The 19,287-nt window shown below is 41.4% G+C and overlaps 2 protein-coding genes across 11 annotated transcripts in view; one reads left to right on the top strand and one right to left on the bottom strand.

The window, feature by feature from the left end:
- The first annotated feature begins 666 nt into the window (after positions 1–666).
- nup188 (nucleoporin 188) lies at positions 667–18,764 on the top strand. Its single transcript, XM_015043617.1, has 43 exons — positions 667–757; positions 2,466–2,520; positions 2,635–2,708; positions 2,792–2,876; positions 2,963–3,043; positions 3,142–3,186; positions 3,270–3,362; positions 3,470–3,589; positions 4,078–4,289; positions 4,531–4,645; positions 6,558–6,758; positions 6,901–6,981; positions 7,058–7,144; positions 7,238–7,357; positions 7,436–7,562; positions 7,652–7,810; positions 8,798–8,924; positions 9,022–9,109; positions 9,973–10,049; positions 10,127–10,241; positions 10,339–10,459; positions 10,545–10,611; positions 11,581–11,706; positions 11,829–12,069; positions 12,141–12,347; positions 12,453–12,622; positions 12,722–12,791; positions 12,881–12,948; positions 13,431–13,626; positions 13,752–13,829; positions 13,920–14,005; positions 14,841–14,986; positions 15,069–15,247; positions 15,361–15,561; positions 15,653–15,745; positions 16,036–16,188; positions 16,380–16,517; positions 16,603–16,677; positions 16,756–16,986; positions 17,095–17,226; positions 17,307–17,380; positions 17,489–17,618; positions 18,164–18,764. Exons 1-43 carry the CDS (start codon positions 732–734, stop codon positions 18,341–18,343), a joined length of 5,250 nt encoding a protein of 1,749 aa, XP_014899103.1. The 5' UTR covers positions 667–731; the 3' UTR covers positions 18,344–18,764.
- A 42-nt stretch (positions 18,765–18,806) lies between these two features.
- cdk5rap2 (CDK5 regulatory subunit associated protein 2) overlaps positions 18,807–19,287 on the bottom strand; it is a 35,732-nt gene continuing 35,251 nt past the window's right edge. For 9 of the 10 annotated variants that reach the window (XM_015043612.1, XM_015043614.1, XM_015043615.1 and 6 more), the window contains one exon: positions 18,807–19,238. In XM_015043612.1, the coding sequence (XP_014899098.1) occupies positions 19,111–19,238 (128 nt within the window). In that variant the 3' untranslated portion in view covers positions 18,807–19,110. The remainder of the gene's footprint in view (positions 19,239–19,287) is intronic. The other variant, XM_015043611.1, reaches the window with a different exon arrangement.

Below are 19,287 nucleotides of genomic sequence, written 5' to 3'. Positions count from 1 at the left end.
TCTTTATTTTATTATTCTCCCCCTAAATTGATTTGTTACATCAGAGCTTATTCGTGTATTCAAGGATCTTTTCACAAATGACTCGAGAAACATATATTCTCTTAAAAAAAAAAAAAAAAAAAATTCAAAACACACGTCTCCCTTTCGCATTTTGTTGTTTTCGGGTTTGAATTACTGTATTTATTGTGCTCATTAATTACATATTAATAAAAATATTACTAAAATAATAAGTTATTTAGTTAAATCTCATTTGAGTGTGTGTCTGGCGATGGAAAATAACTTTGAGATCCAAAATTTAACTTATCTTAACAGAGAGCTGACATTTGCAAATATACAAGTGCTATTAACATACATGATTTATTGTTCTTTTATGTTTATAATATTTTCCAACTTTGAAAATTGATTTTAGTAAAAAATAAAATGTGTCTTTATTCAAAAGGTATATAACTTTCTAAAATAGATTATACGGCTGCAAAGTAACCCAGGATCTTGAAATTAAGATGTAATATTGATTTTGTTGAAAGCTCTCGGTAAACAGGTGAGAATCGTGTTTTATTACTGAGTTCATATCATGAAATCGTGCGAAAGACCACGGGGAGACTTTACTTGACCTAACAATTTCCTCCCAGAAGGTGGCAGTAGAGCAATTTTGACCTTTAACACTAGCTCCAGAAGAAGAATCTGATGTGACGGGCCAGCTCTCACCGACCAATCACAGGGCCGAGGCGAAGATGGCGGAATCAGAGATCAGCGTCAGGTAGTAACAGCCACACATACTTCATTTAACATTAATAAGGTCTGAAGACTTAACAAAACCTACTGGAGAGTAAACATGTATAAATATAGCTTCAATTTTTAATTCAAGGTAACCGACGCGTTTGAATGTTCGTCTTTTTAACAGTTAGCGCCACGCTTAGTTAGCTTAGCAACTGCTGCTAACGTTTGAAAGGCTTTTCTCCAGCGCGGCGCCGCATGTCAACAAAAACTACAAACGTCAGCTATTGAAATTATTCGTTATTTTAAATGACAAATACGTTATTTTAAATTAAACTATCTCTGAATTATCTTCAACAACTTTCTCTACTCGTCAGGGATTAAATAAAGCTATGTGATAATGGACAAAGTAACGGAACTGTTGATCGAGATATGACAACGAAGTTAGCTTAAGTTAGTTAAGTGTAAAATAATGTATAGAGTTTTACAGCTTGAAGATCGATCTGAGAACTGAATTCAGTATTCAATCTTTTAACTGTCACAATTTATTAGTTTGATCTAAAAGAACCTTTTTAGGCTTAATGATGCCAGATCAAAACGATAGCAGATTTATTTTTGTACATATGTGGAGTAGAGTTTAATAGCTATACTTGTAATGAGCGTGCTAAACAGGATGATGAAAAAGCCATTTCAAAGTTCCATCCTTGGTTTCTATTTTGTCTTCAGCAATTTGCAATTTATTAGTATTTTTCCTGTTTTAAAAGAATATATGGAAAAGTGAAATTGAACAAAATGTTGTCAGGCTATTTCATGTCCTATTTGTCTGAATAATACATATTTGAAATTATGAAATATAGTTTTTTTCCAACTACATTTTATTTAAAGGTTTTGAGTTATCATGACATAAATGTCAGTATGGATAGATTGATCTATTTACTTACTAACTGAAAACCATTTATGTATCTGTGCACAGACACCATGAGGTTTTATGGATAGATCTTATTTAGGGATAATGGCAGAGATGAAGCCTGTGTTATTTAGACCAAGAACCCTTTGAAAAACAAATGTCTGTTTTCCATGTTATTTGTGGTTTTTGTGACTTGCATATTTAAATGTTAAGCAGTGCAGAAATATTTGCTCTGCAAAATAAGTCTTATACTTATATTGTAAATGTGGTAAAATTGAGTTTGGAAAAGGAAATCATTTTTAAATAAAAAATTTGTAAGAACCAGGTACTTACGGCGCAATTGAAATGGTTTATTACATTTGTAAGAGAATGCTGTGGGTGACAAGTAACTGATTACAATGATTGTGATTATATAATCAACAATATTTATTACATTGCATGTCTCCATTACTTATTTTAATGTCATTTTGGTATCAGTTTAATTTAATTTCAGCATGTTGTTAAGAATGTTAGAACCAGTCATTTGCAACAAAAAAGTCTATCCAAAAAAACTAATATGTTTTTTTACAGGCAGAATTTGCATGCATTTCCTGCCACATAGAACATCTAAGGATTTTTTTGTGATTACAATCTTGTAAACACAATCCAATTTGATATAATGTGTAGCTCTAATACAAACTTATTCTCAGAGCGGTGACCAACTGAGCTGTTAGAGCTCATTTGTTAAAATCCTTAAAATGTTTAGAGCATAAAAACTGAAAACAGTTCAGTGCTGCTGATAATGCATTAACACCGCATTCTGCATGGCTTTGCCTAAATACACCACTTTCACTTTTTTTTTCAGGAGCTGTCGAGAGTTATGGACGATTTTGCTGGGGAGATCTGCGTTGAGAGAGCCGGTATGCCTCCTCTGTACTTTTGGGACCTTGCTGAGCATTTATCAGTTTTATTTCTGGTAACGTGTACACCAAATAAAAAACAAACAAACACACATTTGTTTTGTATGGTTGCAGGCTCAGATCGAGGGAGAACTTGACAGACACTGGGACAGACTGCATCAAGGACTTGGTTATTACAAGCCACCCAGGTAGATACAGCGAGGTATTTTCACGTCACATTCATTCAGTTATTATTCACAGAAAGAGTAATTGTCAGCTTCTTCTGCTGTAGCTCATCCTCTGCTGGGAAAGTGAAGGAGAACAAAGATGTGGTGCAACCTCTGAAGGACTTTGGCTTTCGGATCAGTAAATTATTGGTACGAATTTAGAGTTTTCTTTGAGTAAACGCACACATGTCGGCTTTCAGTGTGCGTGCTAAGACGTGTGTTCATAAATCTCACAGAATCTGGACGAGCAGCAGAGTGTGCAGCTTTTACAATGCTATCTCCAAGAGGACTACAGAGGAACCCAAGATTCCTTAAAAGTATTATTGTTTTGGTCTCCATCAGCTTTTTTTTTTATCACATGACATGAAGAACTACTGCATTAGTGGTGATGTCTAAAAAAAGTTTGTGTCTACAGGTTGTTCTAAAGGATGAGCGACAAAGCCAGGGACTTCTTCTAAAGGTGAGTCTACAAGTCTGCAGCTTAATTGCAACTTTCCTGATGGCAGTTTTGAAATCCGACTGGTTCCGTAATTGTTCCCACAGATAGCTGATTACTATTACGAGGAGCGGATGTGTCTGCTTAGATGTGTCCTGCTGCTGCTCACGTACTTTCAGGATGAACGTCATCCCTATCGGGTGAGAGGTCACAAGCATATTTGATCGTTCATTTCTTGATGACAAAGGTTGTGGGTTCTCTTATTCAACTTCAGGTGTTTGTTGTGTGTTTGTTGTTGTGTGTGTAGACCGAGTACAGTAACTGTGTCAATAAACTGGAGAAAGACCTGGTGAGCAGCTATCAGTTACAGTTTGAGAATCTCTTCAAGGCCGAAGCACCGACATGGGAAACCCACAGCAACCTCATGGTAAGGGTGTTTCACAGCTCTTTTGTTTTCGTCTGGCAAGCCAACACAAAGTAGTTAGTGATTGTGAAATAGTTAGACCAGCAGTATTTTCTGGTCTATTTTCTAGTCCAAATGTCTTAGTACACTTGTAATAAGACAAAACTAACTAAAAGCAACTTTTCAGCAAGATACACCTTGTTTTAAGTAAATAATTGACTTAAAACAAGCTCCTATGCCTTGCTGAAAAAAGTGCTTGTGAGTTAGTTTTGTCTTATTTCAAGCATACTAAGATATTTGCACTAGAAACCAGACCAAAAACACTTGATAAGATTTTGTTTTTGCAGTGAAGTTGCACAAAATCCCAACAAAATGCAACAACGTTTTGGATTGAAATCTTGTATTTAAAACGTTTGTGGCATGAATACTTGCAACACGTATGTGGAAAACGCACAACGAGGCGTGACCTCTTTTCATAAGTACCGGTCGTGGTTGTTTGTGTTTTTGTTCAGACCGAGCGGCAAGTCTCCCGGTGGTTCATGCAGTGTTTGAGAGAGCAGTCTCTGCTGCTGGAGATCATCTTCCTGTACTACGCCTACTTTGAGATGAGCCCGTCTGACCTTCTGAACTTCACCAAAATGTTTAAAGAACAAGGCTTTGGCTTACGGCAGACCAACAGACACCTGGTCGACAAGAGCATGGATGGAGTGGTTGACAGAATCGGGTAGGTCGACAGAGTCGGCATTGGCTGATATGATATTGATCAGTTTTATGCAATTTCATGAAATGTAAACATCTAAAACAAAAACGCACGACATGATCTGATTTTATCTATTTGTTTGCTGCACAACTACTTCTACTTGGAATCTCCACATCAATAAAAGCCATTTATTTTCATGATTAGTTTTCTAATTGTTCTTTTCGATATAGTTTTAATTGATTTGTTGTGTTTCTCCGGCTGGCAGATACCTGAGCTCTCTCATCCTGGTGGAGGGAATGGACATGGACTTTCTGCACAAGTGCGCTCTGGAGGATTGCACAGAGCAGCACCAGTTTTCCGGGGCTCCTGACGTCATTAAGGTTTGACACGAACCTTTAATTGAAAAAGAGATAATCGGTTTTCTTTTTTTTCCCACAATAAGAGCAGAGTGCAGGGTTTCCCCCAGAAAACTTGCTAAGCCTGGTGCTCCACCGTGTTTTTGTATTAAAACATATTAAGTAGATAGAAAAAGTAAAAATATTACTGGGTAATCATATGCTATGGAAAATCATTGTCAGTGAACTGCTATATAAGCCCACAACTAGTCTTAAAAACAGCAAATCAAAAAATACAGTTAAAATGAACATCAATTATTTCCACTTCTGTTAAATCCAAATTAAGTCAGCAGCTCCATTGGGCCCCCAGGGCTCCAGGGGCCCCATAAATGCTAATATTTTAACACAGACCACAGATACATAAATATAACATTTGTTTATTGAGATGATCAATGCTGCTAAATTTGACATAATGGTTTCAGCATATATAAATTAAAAGATTTTAAATTATTTAACATTTATAGATTTTACGGAGCTGGCAAGTTTACTTTGTAAAAGTTCAAAGAACAATACTCATAGTCAGATTGGTTTATTACCATAGCAACCATCTGATGCTGTGAGTTTAATCTTTGAGTTTCAGCTCCATTTGTTCATAAATACAAATTAGTAAACTGCAATTATAATTTATTGCTTTTTAGGTTTGCCAATTAAACTACTCCCCCTGTCCTAGATTTCACTAAATCTAACACAGAAGCTGTTAGAGGTGCTAATATTTTTAGGAACAAAAGGGGCCCCTAAATCAGATTCTGCTCAAGGCCTCATACAGCCTTGGACCGGCCCTGCATGATGAGGTAATCTGTTGCACTGCGCAGAGATGCGCAACAAACGGGAGATTTAATTCAATGCTGCTAATGTGGCTTTAGTAGCTCTTCCATTTCGTGTCTGTTGAGTTTTTAACAAGGAGACACAGAAACTATTTTGGTTGGTCGAGTTTCTGGACGAGTTTTTCAGATGTCTGGTGGCCGCGCACATTAATTCTGTCTGACTATATGTGGACAAAGCATTTGATACGGTTTGGTGCTTAGTGTAACCCGAAAAATAATACTAGTAATAATAATAAAATAATATAAAATCAGCGAGATGCGTGACTGCGAGGGGAGCGCGAAAGCTCCTCACCGGGTTAAACCTGCACTATGAATGATTAGAGCTGGTTCGTTAACCACTAACGCACCGGCCAACCGGTAACGCATACATAAACTTTACAGGGAAGATGGGGCCAAACGCTGGGCAGCATGTTGAGATGTAAACGCCGCATAATGATTTGTTCACAAATTCTCACCGCTCACTCAAAGCACCTCTGAAAGTGCAACAAGTTATTCCTGTGGTTCAAGTAGAGCTGCGCAACTAGAGCTAACGCGGTGGTGTTTAAACTCTTACCGTAATCAATAACTTCTCATAACTGATCATAATTCCTCACTGGGGGTTGATGTAAATATCCATACAGGTCAGCCTGTGTCCAGTTCAAGTGAAAGGAGGCGCGCGCGGTCCGCGCTGAGGTAAACTTTAGACATCCAGCTGCTACAGCGCGCGAGGCAATGCACAGAAGCGCCAGCGGTGATTTATCAGTTCATGCTCTAAATGCATAAACTATAAAGATATCTTCTATAACCATATCTTTTAGGAATAAATCTGCTCTGATAGTGAAACGTTCAGAGTAACGGAGACGCCAGCAATCCGGCTTAAAAAAAAACAAAAAAACGCAATTTTTTTCCCCCCCATTTTATTTTCCTTTAAAAAAAACCCCAAAAACAATAAAGGCTTAACCTGGCGGTGGTGCTAGTAAAGCATGGCGGGCCGCCAGGCCTATAATACACTGGGGGAAACCCTGGAGTGAATTTATAGAGAAGTTTTCTTAATTTATTTTTGTGATATCTGTATTTTTTCTTTTTTTCTCCAGGAGATGGATCAGCTGCTGTTGACTTTTGGGGACATCCCTCATCACGGCCCTGTTCTGCTGGCCTGGGTCCTGTTGAGACACACCCTCAGACCTGACGAGTCCAATCCTGTGATCCGGAGGATAGGCAACACGGCGCTGCAGCTGGGGGTCTTCCAGTACCTTTCATCGATGCTGAAGGGGCTTGGAGTCTCAGGAAATAATGTAAGACGGCAAAAATTATGCATCACAAGAGAATTAAAAAAAAACAAGAAAAACATGCAAAAACAGTTGAGCATTTTTTGTTGTTGCCATTTGTGTAGGTAACTTAATTTTCTAAGTCATCTTTTTGATTCTGCCTTTCCAGTGTACAGCAAGCACAGCCAAGATGTGTATTTACGGCCTGCTGTCGTTCGTGATCACGTCGTTTGAAGAAGAGAGCTTACAGGTTCTGCCTGGCGTTGATGTGTTTAAGACAAATCTACATGTGTGTCGGTAACCGCCTCTCTTGTAATCTTCTGCAGGCCAACGGTGTGGAGGGCTCTCACCTGATCGATGCCGCCTGCGAGGTCCTCTCCGCTCCCAGTTTAGCTGAAGTCTTTTGGGAAATGGTGAGACAAAATGCCAAAGGAAGAGAAATAAAATAAAGCTACCTGTGTATTCCTTGCTGTTAATCCGTCATGTTTGTCTAAATTTGAATCTAGAAGCCAAACAGGGGACTAGGGATGATCCTGGACAGTGCAGCTGGGATGTTCCCTCACAAGATCGGACCTCTGCTGCAGCTGCTGACCGCGCTCGTGTCAAACAAGTCGACCGTAAAGAAGGTAAAATGCCTCCCTGACCAGATGTACGGCAGCCTCTCTTTGTGCAGACGCCTCAGTGTTTGTGCTCGTGTTTGGCAGGTGTATAACTTCTTGGACAAGATGTCTTTCTTCACACAAGTTTACAAGCACAAACCCATTGATATCATTTCTAAGGACGATGAGACGTTGTGGAGGAGACAGGCGCCAAAACTCCTCTACCCTCTGGGTTTGTTTCGGTTCACATTTATACAGAGATGTTTAACCTTATTTATAGTTTATAAATAAGCGCATCTTCATCCCATCATCTTTCTTTAGGTTCAGGACAGGCTAACCTGTGGATGCCCCAGGGAGCGCTGGGCCAGGTGATGATTGCAGGGGAACTGGGCTACATGGTGAGGTGGGACTACTCTTACAGTGCCTGGACTCTGTTCACCTGCGAGGTGGAGATGCTGCTGCACGTCGTCTCCACTGCAGGTACGTCAGACAGGCTGGAAGCACAGTAAACACTCAGCCATGATGCTTTTAGTCTGTATTTAAGATTCCTAGTGTGGGCTCAAGAATATTAAAGTGTCACTTTGACATCAACCAAAGCATTCCTACGTGGAAACGTCTTGAAGCCTCTTAACAAAATAACTTTTGTTATTTTTTATTTTTTTGTCCTGCTCCAGTCAACTTAAGAAACTTTAGGTATAAATAGAGAATTGCCAATGATGACAAATAAATTTTTTTTTACACTGAAATTACACGTAAAAACTTCAAATCAAAGAATCCTTCAACAAATTAGTTTTTAATTCCTCATTCTTAAGTACTTTAGAGAGGTTTTAAGCTATTCCAATTTTTTATGTGTATATTTATAATTTTTTTAAAGCGGCTGTGATCAGAAGCTCACCAGGTTTTCTACATATCTTTTACATTTTGCCTTTGGACTTCAGTGGATTTAGTTTCATTTCCAGTTCATTTTTGTGAGTAACTGATGCACCGTAATGTATTGAAATATAATTAAAAGAAATGAAATGTGTGTTACATAGTTATCTCACATACACAACATGGTATATGTCAGTGAAAATACCCAATACAAACATAAAAAGATGTTTAATGCAGAAACATAAGCCTACTGTAGAATATGTCCAACTAAGGACTCGATGCCTTTTTGCTTAAATGCAGCCTTAAACTTTCCTGGGGGGAAAAAAAACAAAAATAAAATTAAACTTACTTTACTGACCATTTACTTATTTAAAGTCAAAACTGTAATCCAGATTTGCTTGCTGCATTTTGCTAGAATTTAAACAATCTTACAAAGTTTGTCAGCTTTTTGCTGTTTTGGAGTCGTTCACAGCATTTTTGTCATCTAACGGTTTTCATAGTTTATTCAAACTAAACAGTTCATTACGTAAAAACAAGTTTTGGAATGTGTGTTGCAGTCGTCTAATTAATTCAGCACTGTAAACCTGTTTGCGCTAGACGTCCTGGCTCACTGTGCGCGCGTGAAGCCCATCCTGGATCTGGTCCATAAGATCATCAGCACCGACTGGACCGTGTCTGACTGCTTGTTGCCTCTCACCTCACGCATCTACATGTTGCTGCAGAGGTAATCGAACGTCAGACCATCTTCTCGAAACTTGTAGGTTATTATTTATTTATTTATTTTTTTACAATCTTGATCTTGCACCTGTCTTGTTTATCAGGTTGACTTCGGTGATCAACCCTCCGGTGGACGTGATCGCCTCCTGTGTGAACTGTCTCTCTGTGCTGGCTGCCAGGATGCCGGGGAAGGTGTGTATGATTGAAGCAGGGAGGTTCAGGTTGTTCGTCTCTCATTTTCTTGCCTTCATCAGGGTTTTTAAAGGGGCTTGAAATCCTTGAAAATGCTTCAGTTTCAATGAGGTGTGTTCAAAGTTTGGGAATTGCTTGATAACTGTATATAGTCCTTGAAAATCCTTCATATTCCAAACCACACAGTTTTATAATAAAGTGCAGTCTAGAGTTTGATTAAAAGCCTAAATTTGGTTGAATGTTATTTACAGTTTAAACCAGATCATTTCATAATAAGACCTAATAATGACACATATTTTTTTGACAGTTTTGAAGTTAAATCAAACCAAACTTCTCTTGTTTTAGGTCAGTTAAAATTACCAACATTATTTCTATTTGCTAAATACCAGAAAGTGTAGCGAGAACAGCTTTTAGAGATGTTTTTTGTAACTTTCTTGTGTTTAAGCATTTAATTTAACATTTCAAAACATACAATTTTGTTATGTTTTAGTTCACTTTATCCCAGAATGTAGAATACTGTTATGATATACTATTAATAACAGTAATAAATCATATAAAATAGTGAATTGAAATGTCTTTTTTTTTTTTTTTTTAGTTTATTTGTACTGTTTTTATTGCTAAGTGTGGTGCTGGAAAAGTTTGAAAATGTACCTCGAAAATGCTTGAAAAGTGAATGCATTGTGGAAGAAGTGTATGACAGAGTATCTTCAGTCAGAGACTTCTTGAGATTCGCAGTAATACAGACTGCTACAGAGAGATCTTTACTACTACCTACAGTAACTCTTTGAAGAAACTGAATGAATGATTTAATTTCCCTTTTGGGATCAATAAAGTATTTCTGAATTGAATTCATTTCCTCTCAGGTGTGGTCCAGTCTGCATCACACTGGCTTCCTCCCCTTCGCCTCCAACCCTCTGACCAACATGGCCCAGTGTATCAGGTAACCCCACCCCTAACAAACCAGATTGAATTCTGATGGATCTGTAAAATACCAGACTAATATTTCTCTTGTTTTAGTGCTGAGGGGATGAAGGCAGGTAACTACGGCAACCTGCTGGTGCAGATTGAGCAACCCAGAGGAGAGTACGCTGTAACAATCGCCTTCCTTCGTCTCATTACAACCTTGGTGAAGGTAAACATTTATTTATTTTTTTATTTTTTTAAAGCATCAGATCCGAGTCTTAGTTCTGGTTTTTAGAAATGCATCACATCACTTTTATCTCCTTCAGGGGCAGCTTGGAAGCACCCAGAGCAAAGGCCTGATTCCCTGTGTGCTGCTGGTGCTAAAGGAGATGCTGCCGACGTACCATAAGTGGCGCTACAACACCAATGGAGTCAGAGAGAGAATAGGTGAGCCTTCCTGTTTTCCCTGACATCGCTCTGGAAGAGCAACAGAGGAACCAGAGTAAAAGTTGACTTGCGTGCGTCTCTACAGGCTGCTATATTTTGGAGTTGATACACGCCATTCTCAACCTGAGCCCAGAAGGAGAGGACCAGGGCAGGTACGGATGGAGTTCAGAAATATCATCGCAGCTTTCTGGTGATTCAGAGAGCCGGCCCATACAGTCGCTTGGATTTAGGAATATATCAGAGTTTGCACTAGAGTGAAAAAAATATATATATAATCTTTTTTTTTTTTAACATTTTTAGTTTTTGAAGATTACATTTTTGGAAAGTAGGGATTATTTTTCCACCAATCGACTCTTTGGGTTTCCGCAGTTCAGAGTGATGTCAGCATGCTCAGAACCCACAGTTTTGTTTGACAAGCGAGTTTTACAGCTTTGATTTATTTGGACTTTGAATTCAGGTCAACTCTATGATGGAGTATTAGGGTCACGCTAAGATTTATTTTTTAAACATTACGAGTAGAATGTGATAAAAGCAGAATAAAGTTATAATTTTATGAGTAATCCAACACAAAAAATAACAAATTAAAATGAGGAATGTTGAGCATCTTGTAAAGTTATAAAGTTCTGTTTTGGTATAAGTTTTTAGCATCACATTATTATCCGAAGCAGAACTTTGATGCAAAACAACACCAGAACTGAGCTGCTCACATCAGATCCTGGCTACTATTTTCCTCGTTAAAGCTGTTTTTCTCGTAACTAAATTTTTTTCTCTTTTCTGTTAATACTATGACTATATTCTTGTAATTGAACCGAAATTGTCATAACCTGGCCCTGGCATGCCATCGTACAACTCACAGAAGGGACGATTGAATTAAAAGCTACTTTTTGAAAATGTTTTCTCCCAAAAGAAAGTGGAAAGTGAGCAAAACAGATAAAAACGAGACCTGAAATGAAGAATCAGAGATTTTATTCTTACACCATATCAACCAGCCCTATTTTGCACATGGTGTGGTCATCCAAAATTCTGTTATTTTTTTGCCAGTATTAAATACTTTGATAAGATGTGCGCTAATTTAGAGATAATTTAGCTGATTTATTTGTTTTTTGTTCTCTGACATGCAGCACTCCCACCCTGCAGTCCCTTTGCATCTACAGCTTGGCCAACACAGAGGCTGGCCAGGCCGTCGTCAACATCATGGCCGTCGGAGTGGACACCATAGACGTTGTCCTGGCTGCTCAGCCCAGCAGGTGAACAATTCATTATGTTCGTTCTAATGATCCACCTTTTTTTTTTTTCCCTTATTTTTTACTTTGTGCTTGTTTGCCGTTTTGTCCCCTAAACTGGTGACTAATCTTGTGTCCTCTTGCAGCTGTGGCTCTGAGGGTCCAGGTCAGATCCTGATCCAGACGGTCAAACTGGCTTTCTCCGTCACAAACAACGTGATCCGCCTGAAGCCGCCGTCCGACGTCGTGTCCCCGCTGGAGCAGGCGCTGACGCAGCACAGCGGTCACGGCAGCAACCTCGTCGTCGTCCTCGCCAAATACATTTACCACAAACACGATCCAGCTCTGCCCCGCCTCGCCATCCAGCTGCTGAAAAGGCTCGCCACGGTGAGACCTCCTCGGGCCTTTCATCGATTCATCACCAGATGATGTCGCTAAGGAACTGGTTTCCTCCGCAGGTGGCCCCCATGTCGGTGTACGCCTGCCTCGGCAACGACGCGGCCGCCATCAGGGACGCCTTCCTCGCTCGGCTGCAGAGCAAAACGGAGGACATGAGGATCAAGGTGATGATCCTGGAGTTCCTCACGGTGGCTGTGGAAACGCAGCCTGGCCTCATCGAACTCTTCCTTAACCTGGAGGTCAAAGATGGAAACGAGGGGTCAAAGGTACGAAACCCTGGCTTAACTCCTTTTTTTTTTTTTTTTTTTTTGTGTTGGGGGTTTTTTAGCAGCTGAGCATCTAGATTGAAAACGTTTCTGTCGGACCTGCAGGAGTTTCTGGTGGGCGAGTGGAGCTGCCTCCACGTGGTGCTGGAGCTGATCGACTCCAAGCAGCAGGGGAAGTACTGGTGTCCTCCGCTGCTCCACCGCGCAGCGCTGGCTTTCCTCCTGGCGCTGTGGCAGGACCGCAGAGACAGCGCCATCTCCGTCCTCCGCACAAAGTGAGAACACGCAGCTAAAATAAACCTGATTTTACTGTGAGGGTGTGTTGTAGAACAATCTCATGGTGCTTTGTGGTTTTTTTTTTTTTTTTTGTGCAGGGAAAGATTTTGGTACAATTTGACGACGCCTCTTTTTGGAACTGTCACCCCGCCGTCGGAAACCACAGAGGTCCTTGTTAAATAAACAAATCGCATCCCATTTTCACTTTTCTGAACCAACTACTTCATAACTACCCGACTTGTTTGATTTATCCACAGCCATGCGTCCTGGAGGCCTGCGCATTCGTCATGAAGATCATCGGTCTGGAGATTTACTACGTCGTCAGGTCAGCTGGTCGACCTGAATCTGTGCCAACACCAATCAAATGATCAATCCTGCACTGTAAAAACACAAAATACCACCAAGTGTTTTTGGTCGAGTTTCTGGGGCAAATTATTTTAGTGCATTTGAAATAAGTCACTTAAAAGTGACTTTTCAGCAAAATACAGGAGCTTGTTTAAAGAACCGATTCCTTAATATCGATTTTTTTTAAAAGTTCCAGTTCTACCGGCAGATTATTTCACTTATAACAAGACACTTTTCCCATGTTGTAAGTGAAATAATCTGCCAGTGGAACTAGCACTTTTCCATCAATATTAAGAAATTATTGATTTGAAACAAGCTCCTATGTTTTGGTGAAAAGTTGCTTGCAAGTAACTTATTTCAAGTGCACTATAATAATTTGCCCTAGAAACAAAAATACTTGGTAGTATTTTGTCCTTTGGCAGTGTAAAAACACCGTGTGTGTGTGTGTGTGTGATGTTACAGTGGTTCTTTGGAGCAGTCTCTGAAGGATGGGCTTCAAAAGTTCTCCAACGCGCGGCGCTATGACTACTGGTCCCAGTATGTGAAGTCGTTGGTGTGTCACGTGGCAGAGACGGAGGAGGAGGGCATCTGCTGCTTCCCGGAGACACAGATGCTGATTTCTGCGTGGCGGATGCTGCTGATTCTTTCCACCACCCATGTTTGTTACATTAATACTGATGTTTTATTTAATTTTTCTCTGTAAATTGGTTGGTGAAATCCGCTTTGTTTGGATAGTTTGTAGAGAAACATCAAATCTGAGTCGTCGTGCTCTGATGCTTTCAGGCGGACGTGATGCATCTGACAGAGGATTCGACCAAACTGAAGCTGTTTATGGATGTTCTAGATGGGACTAAAGCTGCTGTAAGCTGTGACTTGAAACTCTTTTTTAATTATTATTATTATTTTTTTTTATTTTAATCCAGTTCTAATTTTCCCTCTCCTGATTTGCAGCTCACCACACCCACATCGGTGCCTTGTCTTCGTCTGGGATCCATGATGGCTACGCTCCTGCTTATCCTCCTGAAACAGTGGAGGAGGTGTGTTTGACATCTTCTACCTAGTGCTGCGTCTTACTGTAACAAATCTTTCAAATGTGAATACAAGCATCAAAATTAGCCTCAGGTCGTATGTCTTTCATATTCCCCATTAGCCACCTGAATTTCAGGATGGCTTCTTAGAAGATGGCTTCCATTTTTGAGCCTTTTAAAACAGTTGTTACAGTAAAATGTTCGCCATTTTCATGATTTGGATCGACTTTATGTCATATAATGCGTTTTGGACTTTGCTCATCCTGTTCTTACAACTTTAAAGTAGTAATATGTAGCAAAGTCAGACGCCAAATCTGCAGTCTCACGCCAGTGGTTACCTGGAAGGGGACTGAAATCTGTGACTCAGACTTGGAGACAGTTGGTGTTGGGTTCAGCTAATTTTGTTAGGTTCAGCGCTTGTTTCTGACATTTTTTTTAAATTTATTTAGCGGTTAGCATTAGTTTCTGCAATTTTTTTTAATGTTTAGCATTAGCTTTAGCTATTTTTTCTGTGTTTAGCATCGGCTTAGGTAAATTTTTTGTGCTTAGCGTTGGCTTTTACAAATTTTTTCTCTGTGATTTTAGCATTAAGTTAATTTTTTTCTGTTTAGAAATTTATGATTTAAAAATTATTTGACATAGAAAGTTGGCATTTAGTGGAATAAAATATTTTTTCTTGGTTGCCATCTTGAATTTTTCAATCACAAAAGCAACCCCCCGTAGGAACATTTGTGGCAAGTTAGGTTCTTTGTACCTGTAGGTGAAATATTCTGCTTAAATATTTATCTGCTGCTCTGCATGAAGTTTCATGATTAGACGCTCTAACTCCTCTCTCTGTGCGCAGTGTGGTGGCAGCGGCTCCTGACATCCTCTCGCCCCTCGCCCTCATCCTGGAGAGCGTCCTGCAGGCCGACCAGCAGATGATGGACCGGACCAAAGCCAAAATCTTCTCTGCACTCATCTCTGTGCTTCAGATTCAGGGTCTCAACGGTACAAAACTCTCCCTCTTCTCTTGTCTGCACTTGAGTCAAACGTTCCTCAGTGGCTGACATCTGCATGATCGGTCAACCAGGCGGAGATATTTCCCAGCTGCCCCAGCTGTTGCTCTCCGTATGCGAGACGGTGAAGGACGAGGCGCTGGCGCTCATCGACAACACCCGGCACATGAGCCAGACGGGAGATGTGCTGGAGCAGGAGGACAGCATGGAGACGGACTGTCCCCGCGGTCTGCAGAAGGACCAGAGAGACGGGGTGAGCGAGAGAAACGCGCGTCGCCGCGTTCGATTGCGGCTCTCTCCGTCCAGACGGCTTCGGATTTTTTCAGCTCAGCGTGCCTCGTTGTTTCTCTTTCGCTGCTCGGTCAGGTGTGCGTCCTCGCCTTGCACTTGGCCAAAGAGCTGTGTCGCAGCGATGAAGACGGCGAGCACTGGGTGCTGGTGATGAGGAGGGTCCCAGTCCTGCCGTCGGTGCTGAGCGCCGTGGAGATCAGCCTGCGCTGCAAACACAACCTGTTCTTCACCGAGGCCGCGCTCCACCTGCTGCTCACGCTGGCCCGCACTCCCCAGGTACACGCAAGTCCATCTCTACACCTCAGCACTTCGTTTCTGCGCCATCGTAATCTAAAGGAACGAGGGGGTGTCTAATGTTTTGTTTTAGGGGGCAGCAGCTGTTGCTGGAGCAGGCGTCATTCAAACCATCTGCCTGCCCCTGCTGAGCGTGTATGAGGTTTCCTCAAACGGCACATCGCAGGTAAAAAACTGGAAAAGTATAGATTCAGTCTATTTAATTTGGCAGGATTTTGAAGAATGTGAGTCTCCCTACAATGAGCAGTTTCGGCCAGAGAAACTTTTCATGTTTATTCTTTTATGTAAAAGATAGTATTGGAAAATTTCAGTGTGGATGATGTGATGGTGTCACAATTTCATTTTACTTTTTTTTATTTTTATGGTTAAATCACAGATTTCCCTACAGACCTGATATTAACCCAGATTTCAGAGTTGCATCATTTTTCTGATAACCAGATGTTTGGTGTTTCTCAGAGTTTCTCTCGGAAGTCGCAGGACTCCGCCTGCTGGCCGGGCGTTTACCGCCTCTGCATGTCTCTGATGGAGAGCCTCCTCAAGACGCTTCGCTACAACTTCATCAACGAAGCCCTGGACTTCGTCGGAGTGCATCAGGAACGCATATTGCAGGTTGGACCCCTGATGGCGCTCTAGTCCATGTCGTCCGTTTGCGAGCCTGTCGATTAGCTCGTCGTCGCTACGACATCTTCCTGAAAAGGCTCACGGCTGTAGTTTTGCTGCCGCAGCTGCCTCTAAATGACTTGAAATAGTTGAGATTGGATCACAGGAAGTTCACCGCCTTGTGTTTCCTCTCCGCTCAGTGTCTGAACGCTGTGCGCACCGTGCAGAGCCTGTCCTGTTTAGACGAGGCAGATCACACCGTGGGATTTCTGCTGCAGCTCTCCAGCTTCTGCAAGGAGTGGCAGTTCCACCTCCCCAGTCTGCTCAGAGACGTGCAGGCAAGTCTGGTGGGAATCGCAGCCTCAGCGAAAACCGCAAACTCTTAAAATTCATTCACCATTTCTCTTGTCGTTCTCTCTGTAGATAAACCTTTGCTACTTGTGCCAAACGTGCACCTACCTGCTCCACAGCAAAAAGATGCTCCACCATTACCTGCAGGTTAAGATCTGAGAGTTTTTATTACTTTAAATCAGATGAAGATGATGTTTCATCACTAAATGTGCATTTCCTGTTCAGTCTAAGAATGGTGAGGCGTTGCCCGCCGGCACCCGGGCGCAGCGGCCGCCTCAGGCCTTGAATAAAGATGCATCAGCAGCGGCAGCAGCATCATCAGGAGGAGGAGAGAGAGAGGAGGCCGAGCAGAAGGCCCTGTTGGCCGTTCAGTGCAGCCTGCTGAAGATCCTCAGTAAAACTCTGGCTACCCTGCAACACTTCACTCCAGACTGCTGCCAGATTCTGCTGGACCAGGTCACTCCCTCAAAGAGTTCACAATAAAATGACCAGTCTGGATTATTTACGCTGAGCTATGTTACTAGGAGCATAAAATGTTAACAGTGTGGCTGTCTTGTTCCTCAGTGTATGGACCTGGCTGAGTACAGGACCTTGTTTGTGCTCAGCTTCACGACTCCCGCGTTCGACCCGGATGTGGCGCCGTCATTCGGGACCCTGCTGGCCACCATCAACGTGGCCCTGGGCATGCTGAGCGAGGTGGGCTGCGGGACGCCGCAAAGGTCCGCGTCGATCAACCAAAAGTTAAAAAACGATGACTTGGTGCTGCTTACTTTCAGATGGAGAAGAGGAAGGAGCCGGCCTCTCTGAGCATCGCCTCGCTGGCCTCACTGGAGGAAATCCAAGCTCTGAAGTAAGTGAAAGTTTTTTTTGTTTGTTTTTTGTAGTTTATGAACATGCAATAAAATCGATTCAGGTTCTTATTCACATCATTTTTTGTGACATTTTCTTTGGATCTCAGGTCGTTGTTGATGTTCACCATGGAGAACTGCTTCTACGTCCTGATCTCTCAGGCTGTCCGCTGTCTCAAAGATCCAGCCATCCTTCCTCGTGACAAACAGCGGCTCAAACAGGAGCTCAGCTCTGAACTGGTGAGACGTCCACCCTGTTGGCTGCGAAGCCCATCGGGCTCCAGCTCTCACGCTGCGCTTGTGATAACGTGCAGATTTTATGCTGGTTTTGATCTCCGAACGTTTTAATAATATCTAGGTTCCACTTTATTCCAATATTGTATAATTTGTGTATTGTCTGTTTTAAAAAGAAAAAGAGTTTTTAATTTTTGAGGAATTTCTTGCCATCAAACTAATATTAAACTCTTTACATATTAACTTGGAAAGAACACATGAAATTAGCTTTGTAGATACTAAATAGGTAATTTCGTATCTGATAGTAAGCATGCGTCCACTAGATGGCAGCCTACTGCTTCTAATGATTCTTGGTCTGTGAAATATGCAACAGCCACTCGCTGCTGCCCCCTAGTGGCTGTGGGATAGCACTCCTATAGTTGTAACAGAACATTTCATTTATTGATGGGTAATCTAAATCCCTTTTACATTTTCTCATTAGTGTTAGTTTCTTCAATTACATTTTTTTAAAGTTATCCATAAATAACAAATTTCCCCCCCTCCAACTTTAGAGCACCCTTCTCTCCAGCCTGTCGCGCCACTTCAGGAGGGGATCCCCATCGTCCCCAGCCAGTGGCATCCTCCCCTCCCTCCAGTCCAAACCCTCCACACCCGGATCGAAGGCGAGCCACGAAGGCCAGGAACCCATCATCCAACTGGTCCAGGCCTTCGTCAGACTTGTGCAAAGATAAAATGCACGAAAAGCCACATTTCGTACGTTTTCAGAAGAAACCTTTTTCTAGTATTGAGCCCTATTTCGAAGCGAACAGTTGTCGTTCAAGGCGTAGAAACATTTGACTTTAATATTTAATATTAAACTTGAGGACAGCCTGACATCTTTCAAACTGGTTTATATTGAGGAGGAACTGAGTCTGTAGGGATGTTGGTGCTGTTCCTCATCCGTCTCTGACTATGGTCCTAATTCATTCCCAGGCCTAGTTTTATAGGTCACTATGACTAGAAAAGTTTCAAGTGCTACTTAAATATAATCTCTGCATGACCTTGTTAAACTCTGTTTTTTTTTTAAAATTAGCTCTTGTTTCGGAAGTGTTGGCCAAAATTTGTACTTTCAAACAAAAGTGTATATGCTATTAAAGGGAGTTTTGTACCACAGTTAGGGTTGTTTTTTCCTTCAAATCAAACAGACGTCCTGGATTCATCATCATGATACTTTTTACTGCATTTGAACATATTTGTCTCACAGTAGCTCCTACACAAGCTAAAACAGTAGTAAAATACTTTTGTCATGTAAAAAAAAAAAAATGATAAAGGAAAATATTTTTGCTACAATGCAAGGATGGCTATTTACACAGGCACCGTTTTAAAATAAACTTGTACAGCTTTAGTACCACGATTAAAATGAAGGCAAAGGTTGTGCAATTCAGGTATAAAAAGGCTTGGATTTATAAGGTGACGGTTTTACAGCAGGACATGAAGGCTGGGTAACGTCAGGTCGGGTTCAGTCGCTGCAGCGCGAAGAGGCGGCGCCGTTTCCATCCGATAAATCAGAGTCTCTGTCTGCAGTCAGACTGGAAACAGGAAAACTTCTCTGCTCAGCCTCCACTACTGCACACCGACTGGGACCTCCTGGAACACACATTATATGAAATGGAGTTAAGGGACGGGGGAAAAATAG

This window comes from Poecilia latipinna, unplaced genomic scaffold (genome assembly GCF_001443285.1).
Source record: "Poecilia latipinna isolate Pla-1442-1.1 unplaced genomic scaffold, P_latipinna-1.0 Scaffold642, whole genome shotgun sequence".
Classification (NCBI taxonomy): Eukaryota; Metazoa; Chordata; class Actinopteri; order Cyprinodontiformes; family Poeciliidae; genus Poecilia; species Poecilia latipinna.
The sequence above is the reverse complement of the archived record's forward strand: the minus strand, read 5'-3'. Positions and strand labels throughout refer to the sequence as shown.